The 22796-nt window shown below is 40.7% G+C and overlaps 2 protein-coding genes across 2 annotated transcripts; one reads left to right on the top strand and one right to left on the bottom strand.

Moving 5' to 3' along the window:
* Positions 1 to 296: 296 nt before the first annotated feature.
* cars2 (cysteinyl-tRNA synthetase 2, mitochondrial) lies at positions 297 to 10747 on the bottom strand. The gene is given in 16 exon segments (XM_047355747.1): positions 297 to 602; positions 604 to 651; positions 719 to 922; positions 1006 to 1104; positions 1183 to 1306; positions 1389 to 1527; positions 2665 to 2731; positions 3532 to 3599; positions 4683 to 4816; positions 7205 to 7334; positions 9172 to 9252; positions 9337 to 9442; positions 9552 to 9623; positions 9713 to 9830; positions 9914 to 9964; positions 10036 to 10747. Coding segments are annotated over 16 exon segments (1695 nt in total). The 5' UTR covers positions 10221 to 10747; the 3' UTR covers positions 297 to 533.
* Positions 10748 to 11746: 999 nt separating this feature from the next.
* On the top strand, positions 11747 to 19534 carry atg3 (autophagy related 3). Its single transcript, XM_047355801.1, has 12 exons — positions 11747 to 11944; positions 12143 to 12184; positions 12305 to 12354; positions 13733 to 13803; positions 14243 to 14350; positions 14504 to 14556; positions 16952 to 17036; positions 17112 to 17146; positions 17226 to 17372; positions 17454 to 17581; positions 18460 to 18528; positions 19063 to 19534. The coding sequence occupies exons 1-12, from the start codon at positions 11873 to 11875 to the stop codon at positions 19142 to 19144; spliced, it is 942 nt and encodes a 313-aa protein (XP_047211757.1). The 5' UTR covers positions 11747 to 11872; the 3' UTR covers positions 19145 to 19534.
* The last annotated feature ends 3262 nt before the right edge of the window (positions 19535 to 22796 follow it).

Here is a 22796-nt window from a genome sequence, read left to right as displayed (position 1 = left end):
CCTCCAGGTGTGATCTGGTTTATTCTCTTGCAGTACCCAAGTGCTGTTGAGCCTAAGGTCACGAACAGACGGTCCGATACCATCAATTATGGCAAGTCGTTCAGGTCCTGAAGGGGCCAAGTAGCTCCAGACCAGCATAGTACCACCACCATGTTTAATGATCTTTTTCTGAAATGTTAAGTTTTCCACCAGATGTAACGGTGCACACCTGCCAGAAACGTCCAATCAGGTCATCTTTGTCTGATATTAACATTTGATTTATCTGAAACATTACAGTGAAAGTAGTGCAGAGAGACTTCCATTGCACTGTAGCTTTATTGGGGGTGGGTCCACATTTCGGGTTCTCGGAACATTAAATGTAGGTCTAGAAGGAATCGGACCATATTTACTGACTGATGAAAACAGTGAATTTGCAGTTCTGCATTTTGTGACCAATTTAGCCCGAATCCTAGGCCAGAGGTCACAACCAATGAAAATAAGCCTTAGTCCATCTGATCACTTCTAAATGAAAGAAGATGAAAGTTCTGATAGTCTTATAGTCTATAGTTCTGAAACCGATCATTTGTCCTTTTCATTTTGCTGGTTGTCGTCGTGGTCTCTAAGTCCTCTTAGACTCTGCTTTATCTCCCAAGTGGACGTTGCTCCTCTGTCCTGAAAACACAGAACACATCAGTCCAGCTTCACTGGTATACAGCAGCTAACCTCAGTGGGAGCTTACCTTTATCACCACGCCTAAGGGTACCAGGTCCTTCCTGAGGGTGTCGCAGGCTTTCAGGAGGGGGGCTCTGTCTGTGTACAGACCGGGTTTGTTATTCGGACAGTCCCGACGGGAGAGTGCGAATGCTCGGACTTCACTTCTGAAACGAACTAGCTCCTCCACCACGGCCTGCAGATGTCCTCCATTGCTCAACACCTCAGCCTCCTTCACAGAAAAAAACAGACATTAGAGACTGAAGAGGAAATCTTGGGTGAGACCCAACAGCTGGTCTACATGATGGTCCTGACCTTACTGGGCAGCAAGTCGATCCCAAACACGTTCAGGATATCCCTGATGTAGGTGACGATCGCTCCAAAGACTGCAGGGCTCCGAACACCTCCCTCTGCCTGAACAGAAACACAATTCTTTCTACAAAGCATAAACCCCAGAATGAGCTGTATCAGCGGAGTCAGACCCTGGGTTACCGTAGAAACCGGCTGGAGTTGGCAATTTCCATGATAAATCAGATTCATCAGAGCACCAATGGCTCTGGGTGTGTCAAAGTCATCTGTTAACGCTGTCCAGATGCTAGATTTAGCATCAGCCAATCTGAGAAAACAATGAAGCACAAAGTAAAACTGAGCAGAACACATGATGGAAGTACTGATAAAACCTTAGAGGGAGTTGCTACCTTTGCCACAGAAGATCCTCCTGCACAGGTGAACAGTGTAACTGACCCTTCATGTAGGCCTGAGCAGCACTGATGAAGATGCAGATGGTTTCCAGATGGGTGCAAGCCTCTGACATGCTGCTGTCACTGTAATCTATAGCTGTGCAGACAACAGTATGAGAATGTCAATCAGATGTACCAGGGGTGTCTATGTTCAGCTGCAAGAACGCTGCAACACACCTACAGTTAAAACCAGATATTTACATACACTTTAGAAAGTATTTTTAGAGAATTTTCATGGGTGGCTGGATTACCATGCCTTAAAATATTATGGGAAGGGTTAGATAGTGACGTCATGGAACCATAAATAGCATGGTTATGTCCAGCTATTATCAGGAAGGAGACGGGTTCTGTGTCCCAGAGATGAATGGGTATGAAATATGAGAATCAACCCCAAAAGAGCTTGTGAAGATGCTGCTGAAGCTGCTAAGAGAAAGTTAATATCCAACATGGAGTAATGGCGTCTTCCTCCCTGAGTGGCCTTTCAGCCCAACAGAAAGATAAAGTCAGTTTCCAGATTGCAAATGTCCTCGGGTACAAAGACCTTAAATGTTGGAGACATGTTCTGTGGTCTGATGAAACTAAAATTGAAACACTGGACCATACTGATGCAGCTCTAACCAAGTTGAAGGAAAACTGGGTCTCTCAAATGGACAATGTGCCTCAAATTAGTTCCAAAGTAGCTGAAGGACAACAGCGTCCTGATCTCAGTCCCAGAAAACATCAGTGGGCAGAGCTGAAACGGTGTGTGTGAGCAAGGAGGCCTACATACCTGACCCAGTTCTGTCGGAATGAACGGGAAACCCAAGTGACCCGAGTCGCACAGTTTAAAGGTAATTCCACCAATGGTCTAAATCTCTAATTGGCATTATTCTGACATTTAGCAAATATAAATTATTTAATTAATCCTCACAGAACTAAAACTGGAATTTTTTCATTTGATTTAATGTCAGAAAAAAAAAAGGTGATGTGTGTTTTTATGCAGAGGAGATAAATAACTGGTTTCAACTCGGTCTCCTACACAGATGTCAAAGTGTGCATGTGCAGCATCTTAGAAAAGGAGGGAATCACCTTAGCAACTGGAAACTGAGCTTTTGTTTTGCTTTATTATTCAGTTTGGCTCGCCCCATAGACCCAGTATATGTTCACTGATTGTATCACCTCTGATTAGAACTTGTGCAACGGAGAATAAAGTGAAAGAGAGGCTTTTGAGTAATCCGTTTTTCAGGTTACCCACCAGATCTATATTTGGTCAAGAGACAAAATATCCGAAATTCCTCGGCAGTGTGACACTGTAGGAAATCCTGATGGAAGAAAAAAAAAAAAACGGCGTTATTTCCTTAAATCCCAAAAAGCACAAGAGAAGGTACAGCTGTTTGTTCTTCCAAAACCCACTCACAGATCATTTTCAGTAAACAGAGGATCCTCCCGTTATTATTTATTTATCTGGTTGATAGACATTCTTGTGCAAGGCAGAAAAGAAATATTGGAGCCATCTGGGTACTTTCTAGCAAAATATACAAGTTCAGTGGTTTTACAGAGGTTTGTGTCAAATGCATGTTGCTTATATAGGCAGATGGAAGCTTTATGAAATTGAGTAAAACTAGAGAGCACTAGGGAGTTCAACAAGGTCTTGTGTTTGAACCCCTTGACTTGCTCAATAAGAAATTACTGCTATACGGCCTATTTGTAGGTCATTCAAAATAGTTTTTGGCAAAAAATAATATGCCGATTGTTTAAAGGGTTAGATTCAACCATTCAGGTCAACAAAGTGAACATAGGCAGTATTTACCGAAGTTATGTTTGTATGATATGAAAATTATTTTATTCATCTGAAACATGTAAGTGTGACAAAAGTAAAAACTGGGATAAAAATTGTAAAGGTGCAAATACTTTGTTTTACAGCTCGGTATAGTCTACAAGGAAGTTAGATCTTGGGGTTTGACTATAATGTTGGAAGTTCTGTTTTGATTAGTGGAGAACTTTATTCAAGCTTTTCTATCCATTCTTTAATTGTCTCACTGATCTGTGATTATCACGAGTAGAACAGGTCCAGGAGGGAAACCTAAAACCTGGGAATTCTAGTAATCCATAATGTCTTTACCTTGATAGTAATATAGTTCTTCAGAGATTTAGACATTTTCTCTGCACTGCCTTTCAGATGTAAATGACCTACAAGAAAAAGAGCAACAGGTCAGTTGAACACATCTCAAAAGCAAAATGTTCCATTAATATCTACCATATCATTACTGGATATACAGCCTGGTTATAGGCTATAGTTTTGGGTAAGGAGTGGAAGATGTAAGGTGTAAGAGCTCCACAGATTCAAAGACCTGAAAAGATTCCCGTTGGAATTGTCCCATTGATTGCTTCTCAAGATATCGGATTTCAAAAGGAGTCCCCCTAGGCTCAATTTTAGGCTTCGTTCCATTTTACATTTTTACCAAAAGAAGAATGTTCATGTAACCAGCTTAATTGCACCCTTGGATCTACTTTAAGCCAGGCTGTTGAAAAGCCTGAAACTACATTTCAGCTGCTAGAGGCAGGCAGTTGGTGTTTATAACTAAATTAATGATAACGATATAAAGAAAAATAAAAAACTAAATAAATAAAATAAAAAAATAAAACTAAATTAATGTTGTTTTCCAAAATGACTTCCATATCTCAGATAATTGTAGTATTTTTGATCAACCTATGAATATTGTGGTACTTGCCTGGATGATAGTCTCTTTTAGCATGCATACTGAACATTTATTTTTTTTAAACCTAAAGGTTAGATTGAGATTTTATTGTCAAAAAGAGTCTGTTTTAATTTCAGGCTCCAGTGTTGAACGTTCTTGACTATGATGGGATTATTTATTTGCATGCTACTTTCGTTGCATATTCCTGATTACATTCTGTGTATCATTGCTCACTACTCTGTACCTTATATCTGTCCTATTGGACCATATTAAGCCAAAGGAAACAACAGTACTGGTACATTTCATGCCAAAGACTTTACTGTATAAGTGCATTCTGAAACCCTTCAAACCTTGCTATGATTTGCAGTCCACCTGAGTATGCTTGAGAACTGGATATCAACATGGTAAAAGCAACCATACCAGAAAGAAAAGAAAAGAGCTTGGGTGGAAACAGGTATTTGGTCACGTTAAATTAAATGAGAGACAGAGGTCCTTAAATTATGGAAGAGTCTCATGTGACCAAGTCCAAGAGTAATTACAATCTCTTTTGATGTGTCAGATTTTAAGGATTCACCTGAATGAAGGAAGTAGTTTGCCCACTGTCCACACTGATGAAAGGCTTCACTCTGCGCGATCTCGTTCTCATGGTGAGGAAAGGCCAGATCAATCCCTCCAGAGTGAATATCCAGCTGACTCCCAAACATATGGCTGAAACCAGCAACACAACAATAAGATCTCCGTCAAAACTGGGAAAAATTTCCACACTTAATAATAATCAAACATTTCAACAAGGATTTTAAAAGCAATGAAATTATTGTATTTCTTCATATTAAGATATTTACATACATTTATAGTAATGTACAAAAGTTTCAGTCAGGTGAGAAAAGATGCTGTAAATAAAGAATGCTTTCAAGAATGGAGGTGTTAATTATTTATTTTTCATCAGTCAATAAAATTCAGTGAATGATCAAAAGACAAATCTAAATTAAATCAATATTTGGTGTGATCACTCTTTGCCTTCAAAACAGCATCAATTCTTTTTGGTAGACTTGCACACAGTTTTTGAAGGAACTCGACTGGTAGGTTGTTCCAAACATCTTGGAGAACCAACCACAGATCTTCTGTGGATGTAGACTTTCTCACATCCTTCTGTCTCTTCATGTAATCCCAGACACACTCCATGATGTTGAGATCAGGGCTCTGTGGGGGCCACACCAGCACTTCCATAAGTCTTGTTCTTTATGCTGAAGATAGTTCTTAATGACTCTTGCTGTATGTTTGGGTTCGCTCACTTAGCATTTTGTAAATTGATAAAAATAAACAATCATCATTTATATTTCTGAGAGCCATCTTTGTTTACAGCATTTTTTCACACCTGCCTAAAACTTTTGCACAGTACTGTACTTAGTATTTAGCATGTTGGTTCAGGACTGGTCTCATGGTGGATAATGACTCTCTCTTAGCAGCTTCAGCAGCAGCTTCACAAGCTCTTTAGCTTTGGTCCTGAGATTGATTTACACATTTCAAAACCAAAACATGTTCATCTCTGGGACACAGAACCCGTCTCCTTCCTAAACAGTGTGATGGCCAGATATTTCAATGCTGTTTGTACTTGCATACAACTTCTAGAACAGATGAATGCGAAACCTTCAGGTACCTGAAGATTGGACCCAAGAAAGAACCAGACTTCTGGAAATTAACAGTTCCCTTCCTGATATCTTGACTGAATTCTAATTTAATTTTTGATTGATGTTAAACAAGGAGGTAGTTTAAGGTGTTGCCTTATACCAGATTGACATGTGTGCCTCTATTAAACTGAAACATTGGGAATAAAACAGAACCACAACATCTGGGCTTTCCCAAATTATTTAAAGACATAGTTATCTTAGTAAAAACTAATTCCCTCTCTCATTATTCTAACATTTAGAGATTAGAAATAATCTTAGTAATCTAATTGACAGAAAAACTGAACTATTTAACTTTGTTCTCTCTATTTTCTCTTCCTAGAAGCTACACCTGACCTGGCTCTGTGTCTGCCTGTGACACCTTTCTGGAGAGGAGCATCGTCCGAGCTTCTGCTGGCAACAACTTAATGGTCACCCTCTACCAATAATCCACATGACCCTGTCTTTCAGTGTTTAACCCTTTCTCTTTCCTAGACATGGCTACTGACTGAGCTTCTACTGTAACTAACTCTATGTTCTCTCTTTCAGACTCTAACCTTGAAAACTGGATCAGAGTTTATCTATTCTTTCTTTCTAGATGAAACGACTAAAGGAGCTACATCCATTAACATTTACTTTTCCTTCCCATAGAAAGTACTCCTGGATCAGTGCTTCTTTGTTCTCTTTGTGTCTCTGCTCTGTTCTCTCAAACCCCCAGTCGGTCGTGGTAGATGGCCGCTCATACTGAGCCTGGTTCTGGTTCTGCTGGAGGTTTCTTCCTGTTAAAAGGGAGTTTTTCCTCTCCACTGTCGCTACATGCATGCTCAGTATGAGGGATTGCTGCAAAGTCAACACCAGTGACTGTCCACTGTCTCTACATGCTCATCCAGGAGGAGTGAATGCTGCAAGTCACTGACTGGATGCAATCTGCTGGGTTTCCTTAGATAGAAAAACTTTTTATCCAATTTGAATAAATAACTGAATCTGACTGCACTGTTCAATCATTAGGATTAATTGGAATGTATGAACCTGACTTTTGTGAAGTGCTTTGAGACAACATGTGTTGTGAATTGGCACTATATAAATAAACTGAATTGAATTGAATTGGAAAACTGACTGTTTAATAGGATTTAATGTCAGACAGTGAGAAAAATAGCTGTCTCTTTTTAGACATCCATCAACTGCTTCTGATGTTCTTGCAGGGTCACTGGGAGGCTGGTGGCTATCTCAGAGATCTTTAATCCAACATGTATATTTTTTAAACTGTAGGACAAAGCAGGAGTACTTGGCAGGAACCCATGTATGCACGGGGAGAACAAGCAAACTCCAAGCAGAAAGATTCTAATCAGGATTTGAAGCCAGGACCTCCTTGCTCCTAGGCAACAGTGCTAACAACTGCAGTCGTGGCTTTACAAACTGTGGTAAATCCAACCTGGCAACAGTAGAACATTCAATATGCCAGCCAGGTCTTCCTCTGCCCCACGGAGATTCCCAGAATGGCTCCTGAGGTTTAGACCGCTTCCACAGAGCAAAATCCCTGGAGTCTCGTTTATTTGAGCTGCCTGGAGAAACAAAGAGTCAGATAGTTATCATTATGTTGCATTATTAGATAACTGCATTCTCCGAGCAGTCACACATAAAGAAAAATGTTGTGAAAAATTATGTTTGAAACATCATATAATTATGGCAGCTGCACGGTGGCGCAGTTGGTAGCACTGTTGCCTTGCAGCAAGAAGGTCGTGGGTTCAATTCCCGGCCGGGGGTCTTTCTGCATGGAGTTTGCATGTTCTCCCCATGCATGTGTGGGTTTTCACCAGGTATTCTGGCTTCCTCCCACAGTCCAAAGACATGCCTGTTAGGTTAATTGGTAACTCTAAATTGCCCTTAGGTGTGTGCATGGTTGGTTGTGTGTTGCCCTGTGATGGACTGGCGACCTGTCCAGGCTGTACTCTGCCTCTCGCCCATAGACTGCTGGAGATAGGCACCAGCTCCCCTGTGACCCCCTATGGAATAAGCGGTAGAAAATGACTGACTGACATCATATAATTAGGCAGTTTGCTACATTGATACTGTCATGATCTAAATGTTATGAGGCTTCACCACATATTGGTGCTACCCATGCATTATGTGGAAGCTTTAGTGAGACTTTATCCATATCCAGTCAATACATTTACAAAAAAAAAACGGGAAAATGGCAACCCTGAGACCACCATGCCAAGTACAGGGGTGGCAGCATCATGCTGTGGGGCTGTTTTGCTGCAGGAGAGACTGGTGCACTTGAGTAGGGATGAAACGATAACGGGTCAATACTTTTGTGTTTTTTTTTCAACACTCTTTAACAAAACCAGGATAATATTGATAACAGTGATCAGTTTGCTCTAAAATTTTCAAGGCATTACATGGCCAAACATAGAGGCAATATGTGGAGAAAGTGAAGCAACATCTGGAGACATCAGCCAGGAAGTTAAAGCTTGGACACAAATGTGTCTTCCAAATGGACAATGTCCCTCAGCATGCCATCAAATTAGTTACAGCGTGACTGAAGGACAACAATCATCCATGTTCTGGAGTAGACATCAGAGTCTCATCACAAGTCCTGATCTCAGTCCTATAATAGAGTGCACTAAGGGACATGCTGTTTGCTGATGTCTCCAAAAAAAGTGGGATTTTTCAGTTTTGATGACTAATGAACAAAAACAAAGTCACATTTTTCAGTTTTAGACTAATTAATCATTAGTCTGAGTTGATTAAATGGAGAATAGCCGACTTCAGCCAGTGGCTAATTGATTGATTATTCATCATCACCTTTATATTAAACAGGTTTGCTTAAAGCAAACTTGTACACGTAAATCCATAATGTGCAACATGCAAGAACAATAACTGCTGGATCACAGATATGTTTAGTCATTTAGCGCAGGGGTTCCCAAACATTTCAGCCTGTGACAGTACCAGAAAAATGACAGTATCAGAGACTTGCTACTCCCTACTGTTGACCTCTACCTCCTAAAAATGCATATAACTATTTATCTCTATAATTATTTATTTAATAAATAAATTGTCATAATTTTATGGCATATTTTATTATTTAATAATGTATTAAATAAATAAATGGTACAATTAAATTATTTAGTCTGACATTTGATGGTAGATATATATGAATCATAGTTTTGTTTCCCTAAAAATAATCTTGTGACCCCCCATGGGAGGGTCCTGACCCCCCACTTTGGGAAACCCTGATTTAGAGGACAGTTTTATCTAAAGTGATGAGGATTCTCCTAAGGTTCAGAAGATCGTGAGCCTTATAAGGTTAAGTTCTCACAAGAAGCACTTGAACATTTGGAAAAAAATACTATTCCTCTTGTGAAATGTCTTCTCAGCAGCACGGACAGAAACACCTACCAGGCTCTCCTTGAGAGCTCACAGCTCCAACAAACTTCCCATAACGCTCACCAATGGACTGCACATCAAAATATATGTCACCTTCAACAAAAGGATCAGAAGATAACTCAGACACTGGAGCAATACAAGCATTATTTTATAAAAGTATGTATTCTTCATGTTCACCTTCTTTTGTGGCATAAGCATGCCCGTTTCTTATGATCCCTTCAATAAATGCAACAATATGATGCACATTCTCTGTGACTCTTAGATACACAGCAGGAGGAACCACCTGAAACACAGCCAGAGGTAAACACATCCATGTTGGATCAAGTTTTTACATGCTCTTTACTGAGCAGACTGTTGCAGGGATGTGGTCACAGTTTGTAAGGCATGCAGACCTTTAATGACAGCATATCCCTCTTGAATTCCTCCTCATACAGTCTGGCAATGACAGCTGGAGACACCTTTTCCTGTCAGACATGAGAAAACACACTGAACCAACACTGAGATCACTACTCAGAAGACTCCCTGTGGTACACATTATTATTGTGATCCATACCTCCCAACTTCTTCTGATAATTTTGTCATCAATGTCAGTGATGACCATAGCTTGGATAACGGTGATACCAAACAACCTGGTCAGGATCCTCTGCAGGATATCAAACCTGACATAAGAACTGTGAGGAAGCAAAGGTTGGATCAGGTTCACTCATTCCGCCCTGACTGCAAACCTATAATGCATCAGTGTTGACATATTTACCATGCATGGCCTAGGTGAGCGTGGTCATACACTGTAGGTCCACAGCTGTACCTGAGATATAACGCATGTTTTGTAGGTCATTAAAGCAGGTAAGGTCAGAGTGAGTCATGTATGTTCCCTACCAGGTGGCTGTTCCATCTCTAGCCAGGATCAGAGCTTCTTTCTGTTTGGTCAGGCTGTTGAAAGTCTTTATTCCCGTGTCAAAGCCTCTTGGAGTGATCCAGGCCTTCCCTGAAACACTGTGTCTGACTGGGACAAAGCATCTGGAGCTGAGGAGCCCGCAGAGGACCTTTCCACTCCGGATCATGGTTCAGCTCATTCAGTCAAAGCGCCCTCTAAGTAGCCGCTGTTAGCTTTAGTTAGCTTCTGGACCAAGAGCTACACATGTAATGTCCCTGTTGTAATTAACAGGAGGCTGTATATCCTAACTCACTAACAGTTGTTATTATTGTAATAAGTACTGAAAGTGGTATGACGGTAAAGCATGCTAAAATATAACAACTCCCACCTCAGTGAAGTGTTAGCCTAATTAGCATATTTGAGACGTAATCACGTCGGAATTGCATTCAGCGTTGTGTCAATTCCTTACTTTATCGGTTTTTTTTTTCCTCCATGTGCTCTCTTATTTAATGTGTTCATAATAGTCTGTCCATATGTTTACTGTGAGTCAGTGAGAAACGTCTAATGTTGAGATAAAAAAAATCTCCTGAGAAGATCGCACGTCAGCGTAGCCGCCATATTGTGAGTGGCTTTTAAAGCAAAAGCTGAGCAAGTCAGTTATATGTGGTTCTGGTTCTGTTTACATTAGATAGTAAATGATTAATAAAAAAAAAAACAAGATATGCATAACATTCGAATACACAGTTAAGCGCAAAACTCAAAAGATAATAAGACGAAATAATATTTTTATAGGCATTAAAGCAATGAAACCCTTTTTAAAGCTGCTAAGCAGCTAGTTAAACATTTCTACTCGTATTTTGACGATTTTACCCTGGTAATGTCCAAGTCTTTGAGGTTTGAAGGCCCCTTTGCCATCACCCTAATCTTTAGTTCCCTCCACATGTTCACACTCATCGCACTCATCACTGAATTCTGGACAGAGGTAAAGGGGTAGCCTAGGTTTAAAGTCAATTCAACCAAATACTAAGGAAAATTTCTGAACTTGAAGAATGTTTTACAAAAATCAAAATACTTTTTATCTCACTATTCTGGCATTTAGCAAAGCGAAATTATTTAGTAATCCTATCTGACCGAAAACATCAAAAGTTTAGTCTGATTTAAGACAGGGAGAAAAACTATGTCTTTTTATATGATTTATGTGTATATCTGGTTTAAACTGTCTATTTGATATAACTGCTTTGAACTGATCTGATAATATATTTCCAAAGACGTACCATGGATTGATGCTGCATAAACAGGTCAGCTAACACTATTAACCTCTGCTCTATTTTTTTTGTCATTCCTTATTCCTAACAAACAGGGACAATTTCTTAATCGTGCACAGAATATAATAATATAAATTGTCAATTTAAATTTGTTTCTCATCCAGAAACAATTTTAGTTTATTTTAGGTACATTCTGCCTTATACTATTTTCTGGCCGTTTTGATTTAACTCGGTGATCACAATTTTAGAACTAAAATTAGAATATATATTATTATGGATAAAAAAAAAAAAACATCTTCAAATTAATTTAAATATGAAGGTTCGTTTCTTTAATTTGGAGAAAACAGCAAGTTCATTTTCCACCCACAATATGGCGGACTTTTGGTATCGTTTCTGCGATTCAACGATGGAGGGCTCTACTGTCTATCGCGACAACTTGATCCCGGAAGTGTCAGGACGTGTCACGTGAACGTTCCTCTTGGCAGCCCGCTTGAGTAGCTATGTGAAAATAACAGTATATTTGTGAGGAGGGGTTCCGAACAAGCTCGTTTCGCTGTTGAAGAACTGATCCAGGATGCAGAACGTTATAAACACGGTGAAGGGAACAGCTCTGGGAGTGGCCGAGTTCCTCACTCCTGTGTTGAAGGTAAACTTCCAGGGAGAAGCTAGCTAAGGTATTGGCTCATATAGGAAAGCAGTGCTGCGCTCTGTAGTCGCTGCTTCACTGAAACATTGTTTAAACGGTATCTCTGGGGAAATCTGGATTATTAGACTTGTTTTCTGTCTTATTTCTAGTTACTGCGGTAAATCTACCTAACACCCAGCTTTGGTTTGTTCCTCACAGGAATCTAAGTTTAAAGAGACTGGAGTCATTACCCCTGAGGAGGTGAGAACTATAGTTAAATGACCCATCTGTACAGGCTGGACTTGTTTGCAGCAAGTTCTTTAACATCATTAGTAAAAACTCCTGAACTCACTCAGGTGTGTGTGTGTGTGTGTGTGTTAGTTTGTGGCAGCTGGAGATCACCTGGTTCATCACTGTCCGACATGGAAGTGGTGAGTGTTTTACATCTGACTCATGTTTGGTCTTATCAAGCATGTAGACAAGGTAGGGTCAAAGGGTCAAATTTACACTGAGATAAACTCACTGTAGCAGAAAGGAGGTATGGTATTTCTGTTGCCTGGCAACAAGCAAGTTGTCTGGTGTCAAATAGTGATTGACACATCTCAGTTTCAATACAAAATATTTGCTTCATTATAGATTTCTGTAATGTCCAAATGTAAAATACTGCATTTTCACCTGTTTTTGCCTAAATGTGGTTCGAAGCAGACGATGTTATGCAACGTTGGTTTGTCCAAGTAAACAATTTGGGCTGCAGTGTGAGATTCAGCAAGAAACCAAAAACTCTGCAGACGGTCACTTCAAACAGAGTCCACAGCAGCTGTGTGAGCAGTTCTAATGACCCACTGGAGCTGCTCAGGAAGATGAAAAGCCTCCAGCCTGTATCTGACCATCACTGTTGTGCAGCTTTTTTTACTGTGAGAATCTTTAACAGACTCATACCGCAGTAACCTGGAGTTAACAGTGAGGAAAGGAAGTAGCTGCATCCTGCAAACGGACTCTGGAAACAGCACATGTTCTCTGTTTTTTTTAGGTGCAGCAGAACTGAAACAGAGAAGTTGACAGGACTTCCACCATTGGTGGTCTAGCTGTAGACCAATGCAGCCTCCCACAGCTGCTCGCATTCAATCATGCAATTTTCTGCTAAATATTTCTGTTTTACTCTCATGTCTGCTGGTGTGTGTTTAAAATCTGATTTGATGAGTAACCACGGCTACCAGGCCATTGCTCACATCCAGGAAGAGACTCCAATTCCCAGAAAGGCTTGCAGATGTAGCAAGCATCAAAATGAAAGTTCAAAGCCTTAATGTTTTCTGTCAGTTGTCATGGAGACTGTGAGGTCGCTGGCAGAAAAAAGGGATGAGCAAACATCAGGACATTCCTCACAATTGTCATAAAGTTTAGTCTTAAAAATCAAATGAGCAGATTGCCTGTTTTAAGGCTGGCTGATCTCTGTCCTTGTTTTTATTGGTGACAACTTCCTGTTCTACCAAGTTCTAACAAACATGGCCTTTAGTCTGAATAAAAGGACCATTTCTGGTCATTAGTTCTAACCACTAAAAATAAACAACATTCATTAAGGACCGTTTCTTGAACATTTGGAATCTGTGAAAAGTTTTGACCCTAAATCCTAAATGAATTCTTAATTAGAAAACACACCAGAATTTCAGCTTATAAAACTCTGCAGCTCCCTTAATCCTTTATCAACACAAGTGCAATTTTGTATAATGGATTTGCTTGTCGTCATATTATTGTCATGGTTTCCTGATATAATCCAGCCCTGCGTTTTTATAAATAAATGTCTCCCATTAGGGCCTCTGGAGAAGAATCTAAGGTGAAGCCGTATTTGCCACAAGACAAACAGTTTCTCTTGACCCGTAATGGTAAGTGCAGATCCAGTTCAAATCCTGATGTCACTCACGCTTAATGCTTGTATTATCTTTTTGTTCTGTAACCAGCATTTCCCAACCTATGCTCTGTTTCTTAGAATTTCCAGGTTTCGCTTTGACAGATAAAGTGCTTTAGGTTTTCAGTGAAGGTTCTGATTTATTGTAGAGTACCAAATGTATGGACAGTTGGTTCTAATTGTTCAGCATCTGTTTTCTTTTGATTTAGTTTCTTTTTTCTAGTTCATTGGATAAACCTGTAATTCATTTGAATGTAGAAGGGCAGTGATCTCTGACCCTCCTGCGGTTTATATTCTGCTCATCATCTGTTCCACATGTGGCTCTCTCTGAGAACCAGATGATTTCTGTTGTGTTATCCAAACAATGTTTCTGGCTTGTTTTATGCTCTCCTTCTTCTTTGCCTTGCCTCTTATAGTTCCATGTTACAAGCGCTGTAAACAGATGGAGTATTCTGATGAGCTGGAAGCCATCATAGAGGAGGATGATGGAGACGGTGGCTGGGTGGACACCTACCACAACTCAGGTTGGAGATGCTCAGTAAACTGAACAGGCTCTGATCAGTTCAGCATTTAGGGTTCTGTTCCAAAAACTGATTGAACCTAATCATTGGTTAGCAAAGAGTAACAAGGTGTTAGAGTATCTATTTGAGATCTTATCTATTGCTGTGTCCCAGCAGGTGTGTTAGGGGTCACAGATGCTGTACGAGACATTTCTTTGGACAACAATAAGGTATGCTTCTTAAGTTTTCTCATATTGTTCTTGTTTCCTAGAACTTCAAAACCAAATGTTCCACAGGCTGATGTTCAATTTGATATGTTTCAACTGGTTACCGTCCTAAAGCTAATTTCTGAGCTGACAGCAGGATTTGTGCTGTTGTTTTACATTTGATCTCATTATAACATCAAACCTCTGAGTGTTTTATTGGGATTTCATGTGGCAGAGCAAGACAGTAGTGCATCATTTTATCTAAAATGGTGGCATACTTACTCTGATGACCCTAAATAAAATCCACTGCAACCAATTACATTTAGAAGTCACCCTAATGGGTAAACAGAGTCCAACTGTGTGTGACCTATCAAGACACAGATGTCCACATAAACTGACAGGCTGGACAAGGAGAGCATTGATCAGAGAAGCAGCCAAAAGGCTGGGGGGGCTGTAGAGATCAACAGCTCAGGTGCGACAATCTATCCACAACTATTAATCATCCACTCCACAAATCTTGCCTTTATGGAAGAGTGGCAAGAAGAGAAGCATTGTTGAAAGCAAGCCCGAAGATGTCCTGTTTGCAGTTTTTAACCAGATGTTTAGCGCTAACAGCAGACATGTGGAAGAAAGTTGCTCTGGTCAGAAGAGACCAGAATTGAACTGTTTGGCTTATACAATAAACCACAATGTACTGTAGAAAACAAGCACTGTGCATCACCGTGGCGAAACATGGTGGTGGCAGCATCATGCTGTGGGGATTTTTTTTCAGCAGGAACAGAGAAGGAGGTTAGGGATGATGGTTGGAGCTCATCCAGGACAATCCGTAAAGAAAACCTGTTAGAGGCTGCAGACTTGAGCCTTGACATGGTGATGGCATTATCATGCTGTGGTGTTCTGCTTACTAAGGGGGAACAAATGCCAATGGACACAGTGTGCGGCAACAGCAAACTCTGAACATGTAATTAATAAACACAGACAGTTTCTCTCCAAAATCTAGCATTTTATTGACAAAAAAAATTTAATTTCAGGTTAAATGTTAATGTTTGTTAATTAACAAACTTTTACTAGACTAGTAACACTCAACACTACTATTAAGTGAAAAGGAGAAGAATGAGGAAAACTTATAACTACAAAAAGGAAACAAAGGAATAAACCATAACCAATAAAATGATGCAGTGATATCACAGTTCAGCGTGGTTATTTATGTTTAATCACCAACGTTTGTCTTGAGAAATTTGGAATGAGATCAAATTATTTTGAACCTGAATAAAACAACCATTTTTACGTGTTCCAACAACCAGTTCACAATGCAAATCAGAAGGGTAAATAGAACATTATTTTAATAAAATAATATTCAAAAAATATAATTCGCCAAATCAGAATTCACTAGCCTTTTGGACAATTGATATTAACTAGCCATCACTGTGGAGCATTTTTGAATGAAATGGACCACTGACATGGCGGTAAGGAACGTTCATTACCTATCACAAGATGGCGAATGAGTGGACAGACATGATGTCACATTCCACATTAGCAGTTAAGCTAAAACACAGAGAAGATAGCTTATTTAAGCAACCCTTTTAGTTCCGCATGTACTTTTAAGTGTCATTAATACAAATATTAATATGTTAGCGCTGACGGTGTGTTACGCCTGATCTGTGTTTAAATCACTCATTGAAATGAAGTTTGTCGTAACTTTAAAACACAACCCAAAACAAGCAACTAGCTTCAAGGCTTAGAGGCCTGTTAGCATTCAGGCTCAGTGACTGTTAGCATTAGCTTAGCAGATAACAGATACCAACAAAGTAAAACACAATGAAGTAAACTATATTTAGGTTGTTTTATCCTAAACTAATTTTCTCTGCCCAGACACAACCTCTTATGTGAACCTTTCTGATAACTAGGAGGACAGGAGGTCCAAAGGGGGCGAAGAGCTGTGTTGCAGACTCAGAATAAAGGAGGCTGCTCTCGGTCTAGCAGCTGGGGCAAGCTTCTGCCCCTCGGACTGGCACATGCGGGAAGTCATGCGAGGCTGTGGTTCCTGCGCCATGCTCTCTCAGGGTAGTGGGAGGAAAAAACACTTCACTTAGAGACACCATTTCTTCTGGGGGAATTTTGGGCTCAGATTCTTGTGCTGCAGAAGCTCAAAAAGAAAAGTTTAAGACAGCTAGTCTTAATTCTGGCCAGTATACTAATACTGGATACAGAGACAGCAGATCGTCCTTTACGTTGGATTCTGGGCATAGTCCTTTGGAAGTAAAAGAGTGAACAGCTGCTGGGAGGTGTGTTTGGTTTGTGGCTCTATGATGTCACGATTCCAGCTGTGACCCCTCCTTCCTGGGGCTGTCCTGAAAATTGGTTACTGCCGTGCATTCTGGGATTAAGAAAGTGTGTAGTTATAACTGATTGCCTTTAGGACAAGAACATGAATGCCACGTCTGCACCGTGCTGTGATGACGATGAAGAGGAGGATGAAGATGGAGAAGCAGCAGATATGGAAGGTATTCATCTGTGGGCGTGTTGTCAGACCTCAGACCATGCTGTGTTTCTGACAACGTGTTCTTGAACTGTTTCAGAATATGAGGAAAGCGGCTTGTTGGAAACAGATGAGGTATGCTCAGAGTGTAGATTCCTCATGTTGGTCAAGATAAAGTCCATCCAACTAACAGCCAACTGTCTTCTGCATCCAGGCCACCCTGGACACCAGTAAAATGGTGGAAACCAAAGCAGAACCTGGCAGTGAGGATGCCATCCTCCAGACCAGAACATATGACCTGTACATCACCTATGATAAATACTACCAGACGCCTCGACTCTGGCTCTTTGGATATGATGAAGTAATTACATGAAAGCTCCATATGTGGTGTGAGGCTACAAGAAGGATCGTCAGATGATCCAGATGTTCGTGTGTTTCCCAGGACAGGCAGCCGCTGACTGTTGAGCAGATGTATGAGGACATCAGCCAGGACCATGTGAAGAAGACGGTCACCATTGAGAACCACCCCCACCTGCCTCCACCCGCCATGTGCTCTGTTCACCCGTGCAGGTGAGGATGACACATGGAAAAGGTTCCTACCTTCAGATTAATCAGGGTTCCTACATACTCTTCCCTGTCCCATTCCATCCATCCATCTCCATTCAGTCTGTGGTTTTCACTGATTTCCTGCCTAACGTCTGTAGGAACATCTGCTGCTTGTTTAGAGGAACCCTTTGTATTTACACAGAGAACTCTGGATCTAAGTGTACAGAAGGAGGAAACTTTGAAATAAAAATAGGAACGAACCCTGATTGTTAAATGAAGAAATGCAGCCTAGGTAAGATGTTTCTACAGAGCTATAGCACAGTCATCCAGGACATGGTAAATTCAAAAAAGGTTTAAAAAGCAAAACAACTGGACTTGAGTTCTTATAGCTGAAGACGTTTTGCTCTTCGTCTGAAAGGCTTTCTCAGTTCAAAGCTAATGAGGGAGAAGTTCCAAGCTTTTGAGCTGTTTGGGTTCTGCACTTCTAAATTCTGAGGCCTCCTGTGTTTAGAATTGAAAACTGAGAAAGGCTGTGGTTATCCCTGTTGCTTGTGCAGCTTTTTCTATCATACTTTTTCCTTCCACTCAATGTTTCATTAATAGTCTTGAATAAGGCAGTCCAGGCACGCTTTAATTCTTACTTTTTAATATTCCAATTGAGATTTTTTTTTTTTTACTAGCTTCACTTTTTGAGGTGAATCACTAATATAAATGAACTTTTTTGATGATGCTTGAACTTACTGAGATCAAGTTGTACTCTCTGGCCTCACTTTGCTGTTTCAATTTCTCTATAAGGTTAAGATGCATTAGATGACTCAGAAATGGGAAGCATTCAGTTAGAAGTGAAGCAGTGTTTGATGGTGGTACTTTGAAAGTTGTGCTGATATGACCTCTGTTTTCAGACATGCTGAGGTGATGAAAAAGATCATCGAGACGGTGGCTGAAGGTGGAGGAGAGCTGGGAGTTCATATGTATCCTTGATTCTTATTCCATGTGATCTGTGGTTTGATCCAAACAAATTGGAGTCAGTATATTGCTGTTTTTGCTTGGTATGTTGCATACTGTCACACCTCACTGTATTCGAAGTGTCAATATTTAACTGAAGACAAACCAAAACGAAGGTAAAAATACTAGACAATAATATCCTGATCATCATCAAGTGTTACCCCTTCTTTAAAAACAGCCGTTCTGTAGAATACAGATGTGTCAACACAAAGTCACGATGGAGTTCATTCACAGGTGACAAACATTTAAGACAGCTGACCAGGCAGTTAGGAAGAAAAAGGAGACAGTGAACCTGGCTAGCATGTTTGGAATTTGGAAAAGAAACACAGAAGCTCAGCTTAAGTTGGGAAAGTAGTGTCTGAACAAATCACAAGACTTCTGGAACAATGTTCTTTGATAAGACGGGACCAAAAGTAGAAATGTCTTCTTGGCACAGATAATTCGGCTCATTGTGCTTCTGTGTCCATCTTTGATCAGTTTTCCTTAACTGAGACTTTCAGGTATCTTCTGATTTTCCTCAAGTTTGTCCAGGCTGTCATTCCCACAATAGAATATGACTACACACGGCATTTCACAATGTAGTTTCATCTGTGCCGAAGTACTTCAGCTAACACCGCATATCTGGTCTGCTCGGTCTCAATACAACTATAGAACTGGTTTATGTTACTTGGATGCTTTGTGGATATAGGAGTATTAAGCCACGTGATTAATCTTTTCTTGTATAATTTGCTTGTTTTCGGTGAAACCCCAAGAGTTCGTATGATGAAAGGTAGCATCTGTATGATCCTGTACAGATGCTATAGATGGTTTCTATTAAATGTACAACTTGTGAAACTCAGACCATCTTTCACCGAGTGATATTTTGACACACAACTGCTGCATTTTGACAACTTAAACTTATCATTCCTCACTGCTTCAGATGTACACATTAGGCTCTAAGAAATAAAGGAATAAATTCAGATGAATAAATCATTTTGCGTTGTAATGTTGAATGTTCAACCTGCCTTTCAACCCTGGTTTGATATCCACTAACTATTGAGGGTTCTTCATAGTGAATTAAGGTCTCATTAAGTTCCACAACCTAGTAGAACATACAGGTCCTTCTCAAAATATTAGCATATTGTGATAAAGTTCATTATTTTCCATAATGTCATGATGAAAATTTAACATTCATATATTTTAGATTCATTGCACACTAACTGAAATATTTCAGGTCTTTTATTGTCTTAATACGGATGATTTTGGCATACAGCTCATGAAAACCCAAAATTCCTATCTCACAAAATTAGCATATTTCATCCGACCAATAAAAGAAAAGTGTTTTTAATACAAAAAACGTCAACCTTCAAATAATCATGTACAGTTATGCACTCAATACTTGGTCGGGAATCCTTTGGCAGAAATGACTGCTTCAATGCGGCGTGGCATGGAGGCAATCAGCCTGTGGCACTGCTGAGGTCTTATGGAGGCCCAGGATGCTTCGATAGCGGCCTTTAGCTCATCCAGAGTGTTGGGTCTTGAGTCTCTCAACGTTCTCTTCACAATATCCCACAGATTCTCTATGGGGTTCAGGTCAGGAGAGTTGGCAGGCCAATTGAGCAGTGATACCATGGTCAGTAAATCATTTACCAGTGGTTTTGGCACTGTGAGCAGGTGCCAGGTCGTGCTGAAAAATTAAATCTTCATCTCCATAAAGCTTTTCAGCAGATGGAAGCATGAAGTGCTCCAAAATCTCCTGATAGCTAGCTGCATTGACCCTGCCCTTGATAAAACACAGTAGAGAATTTAAGTACACCCTTTCATCAAACATTTTGACAAGTGGGCGGGAGGTCACGTGGTCAAGCAGGGGGGTGTGTCCAAGGGGGCGTAACAGTGGATGCTGATTGGTTGTCGTCATTAGGGGCGATACCTTAAATGAGTCAATTAAAACACAGGGGTGTGTTTGTTATAAATAGAACAAGACAAATATGGTATTATCAGAAACTGTATGGCCTCAGCACCAATTAAAAATAGAGGGGGTGTGTTTGTAAGCATCGTTAAACCTTGAATAACCCAATGAAAACAATAGGGCGTGCCTTAGTGTTTACTTTAAATACAGAGATAAAACTCTGCACTTTACATGCAGCATTCGTTGGAAAAAAGAACACCCGTTCAACAATGGCTAGAGTTAAGAGAGTTTATCGTCAAGCGGAGGAGAAACGCAACGCGTGCCAAGATGATGATGATGAACAAGCAACTGCATCATATACTTCCTCAACGGAGAGACCCGGAATTCCCGTCATGACATACTCTACCGATGATGAGGATCCAACATCAACTTCAACAACCATGGTTGAAAATCAGACCTCAGGTCGGCCAAGAGGTATGTCAGTTCTGTGCGAAACCCCAGTGACTGTCTACCAGTATTCATCCCGTGAATTGAATGCTCCTAAGAAATCAACATACTACATCTGCAGGGTACAAAGACCCCCGTTCGACACTCTGCAGGAAGAATGGTCTTTGGAGCCATATGGCCTGGTTGGCAGCTGGGGTTATATTTTCATATATGAAATAGGAGAGCTTTGCCTGTATCAATTGGATCAAGATGAGGTATTTAATGGATCACTGGCTCTGTGTACACTCACCCACAGCGACTGGGCTGTGTTAAAGCTTGCAATCCCGCACCTTAATGATAGCCCTGAAACAGTCTCAAGGCAGGAGAGGGAGGAAGAAGAAGAAGAAAATGAACTGTCTCCTCGACCTGTAAAACGGGCGAGAATGTTTCATATACCATCCGATGTTGAAATAGCTGAGAGAGAACCTCTCTTTAGCGCAGTGTGGGGGTCAAAAACCACAGCAAATGGCCGCTGGTCTTTTCGGGCAAGCAGACGCAGGAACAACCGGACGAGTCCCTCAGATCTGTTTGTGTTGGAGGCTTTCAATCAGGACTGCGGCGTATTCAAGACAATGCTGGCTCTGCCGTTTGAAGCTTGGGCAGAGAAGATGAGTGAAATTGGACATCGTCTTTCCGACCTTTTCCAAAAGTCACGAAGTTGGATCGATGTCATGTCAGTGAAAAAAACGCTGACGTTTCCTGTTTTACGTTTAGAACGAACCCTCTTCTGAGGACACGCCCCTTCCTATGATATATATACGGGGGGATAACTGCAAGCTCACAGACACTGAGAATCGTATCATGAGAATGAGTGGACCGACACCATACAGGGATCTCTACAACCACCGAGCAGAGATCCACTTCTCTCCTGAGCACGATGAAAGCTTCAACATTGGACCATATCATCCGCCTTCCCCTGACCTCTTCTCACCATCCACCTCAACATCCTCATTCTCAGAGAACCACTTCAGTCCTGCATCACCTACAGGATACAACATGAAATATCTACCGCTTTCTCCAGACCTCTGCTCACCATCACCGCTATTCATGGCTGAGTCTGTAGACGCGAATGTCCTGCCTGAAGACATGAAGGTGGTCGTGGAGGAGGAGGTAGCCACCGGCTACTCACCCTCTACCGAAGCCCCTACACAAACCCTGGAACCGATGGAGGACCCTCAGCCTTCAGCAGAGGATGAGAGTAACCAGGAGGACGAAATTGACGGTTGGTTCTCAACCACCCTCATCAATACGGTGAAAACAGCAATACTTCATTTATTCAACATAACCTCTTTGAACTATCTCAGAGAAACCTGCTATGGATGTATAACGAACCACCCAAGCCAGCGTCAACACCATTGCCTGGAGGTACTGGGGGAGGATTATTACCAAGTCAACTTTCAACGCATCGTACGACGACTCGTAACCCCCAAACTCGTTCCTGCTATTCAGAATCTTCTGGTACTTCGACGCATACAAGCGGATGACTTCAGAGTGAAGACGATTGCCAAGACGGTTTTATATGAACTGAAATCGGTACAAGGCATCCACAGTGCAATAGCGCACGTTTATGATCGCATGGTCGATGAGAAACATCTCAAACAACTTAACTCTGTTTCAGAGTGCTATGGACTGACAAACTGATCTCACATGTTTGATGACTTGTTGTATATTTTTTTTTTTTTAGTATTCCAGTACTTTAGTTAATCTGCATTATATGATTTTTCTTCTTTTTCTTTTTACTATTAAATACAATTAAAGTAGGAACATAGTAACCTTTCCCAAAAGTGTTGTTTAAAAGCTAGTAGTGTTTGAATTCATCTGCATTTTATCTGATTTTGTTTTCTGGTTGTTTGTTGTTTA

The sequence above is a fragment of the Girardinichthys multiradiatus genome, chromosome 24 (assembly GCF_021462225.1).
Source record: "Girardinichthys multiradiatus isolate DD_20200921_A chromosome 24, DD_fGirMul_XY1, whole genome shotgun sequence".
NCBI classification, from domain to species: Eukaryota; Metazoa; Chordata; class Actinopteri; order Cyprinodontiformes; family Goodeidae; genus Girardinichthys; species Girardinichthys multiradiatus.
The sequence above is the reverse complement of the archived record's forward strand: the minus strand, read 5'-3'. Positions and strand labels throughout refer to the sequence as shown.